Source organism: Plutella xylostella, chromosome 13 (genome assembly GCF_932276165.1).
Source record: "Plutella xylostella chromosome 13, ilPluXylo3.1, whole genome shotgun sequence".
Taxonomy (NCBI): Eukaryota; Metazoa; Arthropoda; class Insecta; order Lepidoptera; family Plutellidae; genus Plutella; species Plutella xylostella.
Genome location: NC_063993.1, coordinates 10525055 through 10536280, shown reverse-complemented (window position 1 = coordinate 10536280; position 11226 = coordinate 10525055). Strand labels below are relative to the sequence as shown.

Sequence of the window (11226 nt, the reverse complement as noted above, 5' to 3'; positions counted from 1 at the left end):
AACAAAAAAGTTAAAGTTCATTTATGTAAGTGGACATAAAGGATAGAGTAAGATGAAAATAGGAAGTATAACTGTGGAAAGTTTGTGATTTTGTTACCTTTAAAAATCAACATTGGTCCCCAAAACTAATCCTCGTCCCCAAATAGCTCGTAGGCAGGTTATTACCTAAATTTATGTTAACTATTCTCAATATTATATACAATCTGATACGAGAAGGCTGGATGAGGAAGGCTAAAGGTGCAAATTGGCAGCGGGAAACATGAGGTTGCAGCAGAAAAAGTGTCGCTACATCACTACTGGCTTCTATGTAGTTCTATGGACGTGTCGTTGAGTGTCATGTCTTGTGAATCCCATAGAAAATATACATGCATATAAACCAGTAAGTACCTATAACCTATAACCCATGCGAGCTAACTTGGCACCTGGCCGAAAAGAACCAGGGCTCACGCCGGGTACTCCCAAGCTAGTTAACATGACAACTGGTTCTTGTCGCCCTGGTGCCAAGTTAACTCGCGCGGGTAGTAGCGACGATGTCGTTACGACTCGTCGTCTGATACAACCTCAAGTCATCTGCTGCCAATTTTCACCTTTAGAATAACGTGCCGTGGGAAAATCTTCTGTCAAGAAATAGGCGTGTTTGCTGACTACAAAATAAAACAATGCCTTACAAATCCATCCGAATTTATTGTTTATCATTCACGTACATTTATATATTATTATATATTATATTGCAGCTCATATATACTATCTCACACGGGATCGCAACACAATGCCAAATTAACGTAACACAAAACGTATTCAACTCTTACAGACACCTATGCTAATAGCCTATTATATTATTTACTTGTACACACATTTATTTTACACATTTAGTGAAAAACCAGAACAGTGAGAACGCAAAATTGCATTATAATGATACATAGAAATATACCTAGAGACAGTTGAACGTAGTAGGAAAATCTGCACAAAATTATCTACATATGTATGCCAACTTCCAAAGAGTATGAAATTTTGTTCTAACATATAGGTTAATTAAAAATTGCATAGGACAAAGATAAATTTATCTACAGGTTAAGTAGTAAAATGTACACCCTATCCAATTATTGTAAGCTTTCAAACCGTAAATATAGGATTATTTTAAATACATATAATATTATGACAATCATTTGAGGTAGAAATACCTCCGAGTTCTATTTATACAACATAAATGCGAAATCAATGACTCTTACGACTGCTTTTAAAATAATAATATATGTCGACGCGTCCACTACATAAAGCATTCCAATATTTCGAGACACCTATATCCACGCACCTTTAGCACTTCCGGTGATAATATGAGTATGACGTCACTTCCTTTAGAGTAGGAGAGGGGGTAAGCGAGTATATAAGCCGACGCGTCGCATAATAAAATCAGTCTATACCGAATTCTCACGCGAATAACATGCCGATATACGAGGCATTTCTACAAAAACTACGGCGATCAACGCCGACATATATTATACTATTACAATTAATAGTAAAACATATTTAATACTCAATACTTTGTTCCCTTTATTTAGAACATGTTTCACAACAAGAAAAAAAACATAAATTAAACAGGAGAAAATAAAACAATATAATATATTACCTTATTTCTTTGGTTAGCGAAATTCGTGGAAATCGCTAATTAACCAATCTATTGCACAGTGGGAATACACGGTTCTGAATCACGACAAATTACGAATATTTGACTTTAGTTCACACTATCTACTTCCTTTACAAAGGCACGTAAGTATCCTTGAAAAAGCGTCTAGATTCAGAATCGTGTACAGTCAGCAGAAGATATATGTATGCCATTGCCAACCCAGACAAAAAGTTTGATTCTGAGGCTGATGGGTGGAAGATATATTGAAAACATCGATACATACAGTCTTTACAGGTTGTGTTTCAGTGGCGTACATTATATATTTAGCTAACCATACGTCTATTTCGTTGGTGAAACTTGAATAATAATTTAAACTAACAGAATGTGTCTGTTCCTCACTCCTCGTCTTTCTTCTTGGACGCGTCTCCGGACCCGTCGTCCTTCTTCCGTTTCCGGAGGGTAGAATGCTCCTGCAATACACACATAGGTTTTACAAAGTCGTCAGTGTGAAATGTGCTGCTACAAATTTAAGTAGGTACAGTAGTTGGCAGAAGTACGGTTAAGGTTGGCACATAAATAATTTTAAATAATAAAGGAAAGATAACGATTAGTACAGTTTTACAATTATTACTACATAGATCAGAGATCAATATCGAAACACTATTTATATTTATAGGTAGTACTGAACGAACAAATGAAGACTAGTGAAAGTAATGAAACAAAATTACAAAATATGTTGGTTACTCAAATGCATAAGTACATAGTGTACATTGCTATGACACTTCTCTGAGGCTATACTATGATTTATAGGCAAATATACTATAATTTTACAATTAGACAAACAAAACAATATAATATAAATAAAAGAAATGTCTTGCCTCATCGGCGGTATTGACAAGAATAACTTCTTCTTCAGGGTTATCGGACTGTTTGAAATCCTTTATCAGTTTGCTCAAGTGTTTGAAGAACGGAGTTTCATTACTTATATCTACCTGTTAGTCGGTGGAAAAATCGTTTAGAGTAAAAACGTTGTCAGATATCTTCTATGTAAGTACTAAAGAGGTCCACCAGTTTTTGTGCTTACACAGTTTAACTCCATTATGAGTATTTAATATCCGGCAAGAATGGGCTATTACAATCGTCAAGATCAAGCTTGTAGGATAGTGTTTCCAGTTTATCAGCTTTTCTTAATTTACAAAATGACAATCAATTTTAAAATGTCCGTCATGTTAAATTCAGAAGATCTTATACAGAGTGATGCATACTCAATACTCAATCTTTTATTGCATCCAAAAGTAAGCATGCATAAATGGTATATTAAGCCGATTGGGGTTGACTCAGGGGGTCATTCTAAACATGTTTTGTTCTAAGACTTTTTGAAATTCTTTACCCTTTTTGCAATGTAGGACAATGACCTAGTATAGATCGTGTCTGAGCACTATACTAGGTCATTGTAATGGGCAAGGTGGAGGGGAAAAGACGCGGGTGCAGAAGGAGGTCGTGGCTCCGTAATATAAGAGAATGGACGGGAGTGACCAGCGTAGAACAGCTGATGCGCTTGAAAAAGAACAGAGACTAGTATGCAGAGCTGACCGCCACCCTCCAGTAGTGGATAGGCACTAGAAAAAGAAGACCCTTTTTGCAACACCCTATATAACATACCTCGTCATCAGCGGGTTCCTCGAGGCTCGCCTTGCCGCCGCGCGCCTCCTGCTCCTCCTCATCCAAGAGGTCATCAGGCGTCATGGCGTCGGCCTTCTTGAGCGCTTCTTCTACGTCCTCCTGGGGTTTGGAAGAGGTGTGTTAGTGTTGTGAGAGTAATAGATGAAGGATTGTTTACAAAGTAAGTAGTAAATACACAATGAAGATGTCGATAAAATGGTACAATTAATTACAATAGTCTTTGCACCAGAAAAAAATAAAACATCTATACATTTCACGTTTTCTTGGAATCACAATGGTAAACTTTGTTTTGTCACCGTGGTGAAAAGATTAGCCAGCCAGATTAGTTTTAAAGTATACCGGACAGGCTCCATTCAGGTCCAGAACCAGATCCAAGCTTTTGTTTTTTGTCGACACGCCAAGAAATAAGAAGAATAGAAAAGTAGTATTAAACAACATGCAGTTTGTATTTAAAAAATGCAATATAACTCACATCAGGCCCAGCCCTCACGTAGATATATATCACGATGACGACCAGTATGAGTAGCACGACGACAGCCCACACCCACGGGTTGGCGGCCACGAACTGCACCGCCGCGTCCAAGAACGACTCCTGTGGGCGACTAGCTTTACTACATGTGCGATAGCGGGTTAACTATGGGGGTATAGGTATAGTGATGGTGAGTTGTGGTGAATATCAGATAGCCACTTAAATAAAGAAACTAATCTAAAATTAAGGAATAGCACAGATTCGTTTCTTAATTGGTGTGCCTTGAATTTAGCAAGTGAACTTACAATTTAGAACATGAGCTGTGTAAAAATATACATATAAACTTGATTATAATAACCACACACGGCTCGCTAAATGATACAATAGCTTTTTAACTGTCTCTGATTTCCCGGTACGTGAGAGGTAAAATTAATAATGTGATTTAGCCATGATACAACACTATCGATAACCTTAGCATACTCTTCATTTAAAACGGCTTTCAAACATTATAGCTATTCCTAAATTGCCACAAACACCTTACAACGCTTAAGTGTCCTACGCACTCCTAAACTAGCGCTCTTCTAAACATTATCTTCAAAAACTAGCACAATTTATTACATTCTAGCGCTCTCTTAAACACTCTCGAACCTTCTCCCGTGCCCTCTTCACGAGATAAGCGACGTATACCGACACGGGCAGACAGCAGTAGGCGGCGTACATGGCCCAGTAGCCGGGCCGGTAGCCCGTCGCCGCCACCATGCGGCCCCACAGCGACGCCTTTTATAAGGAAACTATATATAACACTAGAATACATGACTGTATCTGTACTAAAATGGCGGCCGTGTTGCAATTTTGAACGAATGGTAAGAGGATTCTGAACGCGCTCTTGCCACAATATACCAAAAGCGACCTAGAATATATGACTTTCTCAATAATATATTTTCTCTATAACATACCTATATCTGTACCAAAATGGCGGCCATGTTGCTATGTTAAACGAACGGTTAAAGGATTCGGAAAGCGCTTTTGCCGCAATAGACCAAAAGGCGCAGCAATGGCGTCGACCGTTATGAGGCATTTCACCCGTTTCATATAATTATGCCTAATATTCCTATATTCCCACAGACGTAATGTCTGGTTGCTCTATGACACGGGCAGACAGCAGTAGGCGGCGTACATGGCTCAGTAGCCGGGCCGGTACCCCGTCGCCGCCACTATGCGGCCCAACAGCGACGCCTTACCAAAAAACCCGTTTTATATAAGGAAACTTACTATTTATTACAAAAGAATACACAGTCATATCATATAAATTACCATTTTGCATAAATTAACGAGTGATACGAGTGATAGTGATACTGTTGTGCTTGCGTTTAACATCGACACGTCATGTAGCATCGCGCTAACAGTACACGTGTGTGTTGTGTGATGTGTTTTTTTGCATTTCGTACATGCATTGTGGTATTTCTCAAATTGTCTACTAACAAATACATATTTATTTTATGCGGAAAGCTGCTTTTTACACCTACTGTTCATACTTGGCATACCAATTCTACCTTTGTTATGTCTTAATATCCGTACTAACCGTTGCCCCACACAGTCATATTTCCCTTTCAGCCTTTCAATACTTAAACTGTTCACACAAATATTTTGTTTAGTATGCATAGGTATTAGGCCTATTCACACTTTTGTTTAGCAATAGTCATATGTAAAAATCCATCTTTTTACATTCCTTTGTAAATTGATACCCTTCATACAAAGTAAAATTAAAACTATTGCTGTCATCATATAATGAAATTTCACTTTTAACTTTAAACCTTACTTCACCACCGACACAACATACCTCATACTTGGTGAGCGCGCTCAGTTTGGGCGCGAACGTCTGGGCAGCGAACTGTTCGGCCGTGGCGGGGTCGTCCGTGATGATGAGGTTGTCGAAGAGGAGGTTCGGAGACATGGACCACAGCTCGAAGCCTATTGCGTGCTGGAATGCATGATGATAGGATTGTTTATGTAAAAAGGTTAATGGTAAGTGAGAGCAATGTTGCCAACTGTACGATGAGCTTCGTATTATGTAAAGTCTGTATTGTTCGTATCGTTCTATTAGCGGGACAATCGACTGTTTATAAACCTTTCAGAATCTGTCAATTTAGTATCTGAGATTAAAAAACAGACTAACTTTTGTAAGTACCTTGTCAAACTGCCTAAAATGTTTAAATCAACGAATAGGTGCTTTGTGAGTTTGTCAAGGTCTTAGGTGGTCAATCTAATCAACTTTTGCTTTACGACTTTTAGAAATAAAGTTTATATGGAGATGCCATATTTCTTTCGGCAAACTCTTAAATGTTTTCTGAACAAGAGTGGTTCTGAATGACTGTATAAGTACCCTTTTTTAACACCCTGTATATGTATAAATATACTCACGATAGGCGTCATCTTGAATGGCTGGTCGTCGTAGAAGTAGTCGGGGTTGGGGATCTTGCGCGGCGCCCAGCGGCCCTTGTAGTTGGGGTTCGTGATGAGAGGAGGCCGCCATTTGCCCTGGAACAAGTAGATTAGAATTATAGGTTGGAGACTTTACTGTGATGCTGCCAGATAGAAATTGCAGTATTGAAAGCCTATCCAATCATGGCAATCTTTCATTTGTGACTTTTTTAAATTTAAACTGTTTGTAGTGGGTCAGGGACCAAGACCAATACGGAGTTCCGGAGTTCTGAATTGTATACATTATTACATAAAAAGGCTGAACAAGCTACTTTAGTCACTTAGCCTGCTAGAGTGTAGACTTATTCAAATATTTCTTTAAAACGCCTACGGGCTGGCATGGCTCTGAAGAAACACAATCTGACAGTAGGTATGTGCTTAGAACCAATTCCGGCATTCTTCGTTATAGTTTGCCTTAAAAAAGTGCTGCGTCACGTCGCTTTCGCTTCATCTAGAATAATCTGCCGAAGGAAACTCTACCCTATCTCTATTACCTTAAAGCTCGGGTTCGGTATGAGCGGCGGCCTCCACTCGCCGCAGCCCGCGCCGCACGTCGAAGGAAACTCAACCCTATCTCCAGTACCTTAAAGCTCGGGTTCGGTATGAGCGGCGGTTTCCACTCTCCGCAGCCGACGCTACAAGCCGGGTTGTCGATGAGAGGCGCCTCCCACTCGGCGTCCATGTCCGCGTCCCAGTCTTCAGGAGGGCTAGCACGGGGCGCAATTAACATGTGACAAAAGTTTTACACACATCGAGCAGCGTCACGTTTTAATTGCTCCCCGTGCTAGGCCTTTTCAACTGTATACAGTATTACATAAAAAGGCTGAACGAGCTACTAAAGGTCGCTTAGCCTGCTAGAGTGTAGACTTATTCAAATATTTCTTTAAAACGCCTACGGGTGGCTCTGAAGGAAGACAATCTGACGCAATATGCTTAGAACCAATGCCGGCATTCTTCATTATAGTTTGCCAAAAGTGCTGCGTCACGCCGCTTTCGCTTCAGCTAGAACAATCTGCCGAAGGAAACTCCATCCTATCTCCATTACCTTAAAGCTCGGGTTCGGTATGAGCGGTGGTATCCACTCGCCGCAGCCCGCGCCGCACGCCGAAGGAAACTCAACCCTATCTCTATTACCTTAAAGCTCGGGTTCGGTATGAGCGGCGGCTTCCACTCGCCGCAGCCGACGCTACAAGCCGGGTTGTCGATGAGCGGCGCCTCCCACTCGCCGTCCATGTCCGCGTCCCAGTCCTCAGGCTTCTTGGCTTCGGGGTCTGGAATTTGAACAAAAATATGCTTTTAAATATAACCTAATCAATGTTAAACTGTGGAGGCCGAAAGCTGGAGAAGCCGTGCGGAGTTAGAGGATGATAATCATAATCAATCAACGTTAAAAACCCCCCACATTCAACACTATTTTTTTTCACTTTTGAACGGTTTTTGCCGACATTAGCTAAAATTCCATTCTGCAACACAGCGTAAGCCTCTTATATTTTATAGAGGGGCGCACGGGTTTAGAAGCTATTAGAAGTTTTTACGAATACTTATAAGGAAATATTCGTATTTACTCTCTCCAGTTATAAGCGCCTTTGCTACGCACAGGCCAAACCCAGCAATCGGAGTATAAGAGGAATTCATAGCGTGTCTTTTGTTCAGTGAGTTAAAAAAATCCCAAACCGCTTCTTTCGTGGACGCGTAGAAGCTATTGGATGGTTTATGATGGTTTTACGCAAATTAAACAAAAAACCTTTTTCTGACAATATTACCTGGTATGTTAACAGGTTCGTGGTCCAGCCAGCCGTCGGGCTTGACGGCGTCGGGGTCGGGGATCTGAGCGGGGGCTGACTCGTCCCAGTCCTCGGGCTTCACTGCGCTACTGTCTACTATCTGAAAATAAATAGACATAGGTATAAGTGAATGTTCATGTTGATGGTAGTGGTTTCGGACTGCTATGAAAGGAAGTTTATGCTTCAGCGGGTAATTACTGGCTAATAGCTGTTGCCCGCGAGCTTAACTTTGGCCTAAGAGCTTCTCATTTTCCTTCTATTTCTATCCTCTGTAAAATGTGTTTATTAGGCATGACTATTTATTTATTTTTTGTAGATGATGTGTAGGTATCCTAAGGCTATTGTATTATTCCAAAAAGGCGATACGGCTTGAAACCTGTGACACGTAAGTATATACTGTACAGATAGAAAGATGGTTTCTCGCTTAGAAGTCGCTTTTGGCTACTCATTCGGGTTTTAAAGTCATGAACATAAATAAATATAATGTATGTATTTTTTTTAAATCACAGCTCAATAATCAGTGAAGTTACCTTCTCCCTCTCGTCCCAGTCGACGGGCTTCACGTCGTTGGGGTCGTCGATCTCGTCGGGAGGGTTCACGGGCGGCGTGAAGTCTTCCAGCAGAGAGCCTGATGACACCTGCAAACAGAGTTGCGAGTTGCTATAGGTACTGTGTCTTTGAAGAAACAAAAATATAAATAAAACCATTGGGGTACAGAATATGTATCAACATTTAACTAACCAATGATTTTTTAAGTCACAGAACGTTTCATCACAGAATGTTTCGTCCAGCTAACGTTTCTGTCGGTCTATCAACTGTGGATGAATCGTTTTGTAAGTGGAGACCACGAACATTCAAACATAGCATAGGATATCCAGTACTGGTATGGTAAGAAAGGCCGAGAAAATAGTGTAGTGGCGCTCTTTAAGGCAGGCCTGTGTCCAGGCAGCAGTGGACTATTACTGGTTGAGGATTTAAGATTTTAAACTAGAAATATGTCAGATATTTTTATCCAAGAGGCGCTAGTATAGTATATTAAATCTTACCTCTTTGTTGTCAATCATGATGGAATAGGTATTGTCTGGTGAAACGATCAGCGTATACAAATGAGGCGCCTTATCCTTGTAGATCTCTTCTAGACGCTCACTGGAAAAACAACAACATATTTATGAAACTATACATAGGCCTAATACCTAGTAATATGGTTCGGGTCCTGCAATGTGCGTAAACGAATAAAGTTAACCTTTTTTGGAGCCTATAAAACCTGTACCGGTCAAAGCCATTCAAAACAGTAACTAAAACAATATAATACAAATTGTAAAATCCATAGAAGGGATGAAAATTATCGCATGTCTGTATATAAATTTGAAGAAACTGAGTTTAATCAGTATGTTTAATCAAACACCACTTGCTCATACCCACGCTTATTTACTAATCGATTAACCCTGCCCTACAACTAGCGATGTAGCTATCTAACCATAAAGAAAACTAACAACTATAGGTACTTAAACATTCGAGGTCTTATCCATTTACTCGTTTCATAACCAAACACAACATGTACAATATGCCCCCCAAACATCACAACATAAAATAACAAAGTAAACGAAAATCTGTCCAGCCATTTCAGAGCTACGGTACCATAGACAGATATAAACAAACAAACACTCATAACACTCCTTTTTTAGCGTCAACAGTTAAAAACCACACTCACGTAGGCTTCTTGCTATGCTTCTCCTCGATAGACCCGTTGACCGGGTTGCGGTGTCTGAATATGAAGTGCAGCTTGTTGTCCGACCCACACTTGTCTGGCCCGAACATGATGGTGTAGGGGGTCTGGTCGTGGAAGGAACGGAGGTCCGCCTTAGTGTCTGTGCCTTTGGAGAGGAGCTTGAGGTAGGCTCCACCGCAGATTTGGCCAGCCTGGGGAGAGGTTGTGTTGTTAGGGGTGGTTGGTAAATATGGATATGTTGGTAAAGAAAGGTATCGAAACGCCATAGACAATAGAGGCTGGATAAGGAATAGGAGTATTTTGGCGACCCTTGCAGAACAGTACGCCTAGCTGTGGACAGTTATTGGCTGAATGGATCTGTCTGAAGAAACTTACACATTTCATGTTATTGACGTGTACTAGTAAGTGAGGAGTTGTAAAATCCAAAAACCTTCACTTTGAAACAAGTATATTTAGCTATCTAATAAAACATATGTCTGGCATAAGATCGACCGCCATATTTGTAAACAGGGATGATGCAGCATTGGTTAACTGCCAAGGTCTTTAATTGAACAAACTTTTGCTCAGTTCATTCTAATTTTGGAAAACTTATGTGGTTTTTGTGCTTTGTTTTGCTTGCCAGCGTAACCAATCGCAATGTAGCATGAAATTCAATAAGACCATGTCAAAAATGTTGTATGAATATGGCTCATCTTTTAACTATACTTTTTAGGGTTCCGTAGCCAAAATGGCAAAAACGGAACCCTTATAGTTTCGTCATGTCCGTCTGTCCGTCTGTCCGTCTGTCACAGCCGATTTACTCGGAAACTATAAATACTACAGTGATGAAATTTGATGGGAATATGTGTTGTATGAACCGCTACAAAAATATGACACTAAATAGTAAAAAAAAGAATTGGGGGTGGGGCCCCCCATACGTGTAACTGAGGGATGAAATTTTTTTTTTCGATGTACATACCCGTGTGGGGTATCAATGGAAAGGTCTTTTAAAATGATATAAAGTTTTCTAAAAAACATTTTTCTTAAAGTGAACGGTTTTTGAGATATCAGCTCTCAAAGTCGTAAAAAGTATGTCCCCCCCCCTCTATTTTTATAACTACGGGGTATAAAATTCTAAAAAAAATAGAGGTGATGCATGCTAATTAACTCTTTCAACGATTTTTGGTTTGATCAAAGTATCTCTTATAGTTTTTGAGATAGGTTGATTTAAGCTACGGAACCCTTTGTGCGCGAGCCCGACTCGCACTTGGCCGGTTTTTCAACAATCAAGGAATCATTTTGAAGAGTGTGATCATATAAATCGAATGAGACATACCTACTCGTTCATATGCTTTTTGGAAAAATACATTGTTTTAAGACCTAATTAGGTATATTGATGCTTAGGTTTAGTGTCAAAAGGATAGTTTTACATGATATTAATATTCTAATACCATTAGTTAGGCAGTAACTTTGCGTA

General features: G+C 40.0%; 1 protein-coding gene across 3 annotated transcripts in view; it reads right to left on the bottom strand.

Moving 5' to 3' along the window:
- Positions 1-664: 664 nt before the first annotated feature.
- The window catches only part of LOC105385657 (calnexin), an 18491-nt gene continuing 7929 nt past the window's right edge, over positions 665-11226 (bottom strand). The window contains exons 5-15 of one of the 3 annotated variants that reach the window (XM_048624847.1): positions 9753-9961; positions 9088-9187; positions 8572-8679; positions 8021-8141; positions 7473-7528; positions 6841-6921; positions 6198-6314; positions 5617-5757; positions 3780-3899; positions 3287-3406; positions 665-2094 (exon numbers count right to left, since the gene is read on the bottom strand). In XM_048624847.1, the coding sequence (XP_048480804.1) occupies positions 2020-2094; positions 3287-3406; positions 3780-3899; positions 5617-5757; positions 6198-6314; positions 6841-6921; positions 7473-7528; positions 8021-8141; positions 8572-8679; positions 9088-9187; positions 9753-9961 (1248 nt within the window). In that variant the 3' untranslated portion in view covers positions 665-2019. Of the gene's footprint in view, positions 2095-3286; positions 3407-3779; positions 3900-5616; positions 5758-6197; positions 6315-6840; positions 6961-7391; positions 7529-8020; positions 8142-8571; positions 8680-9087; positions 9188-9752; positions 9962-11226 lie in introns of all 3 variants that reach the window. The other 2 variants (XM_048624846.1, XM_048624845.1) reach the window with 2 other exon arrangements.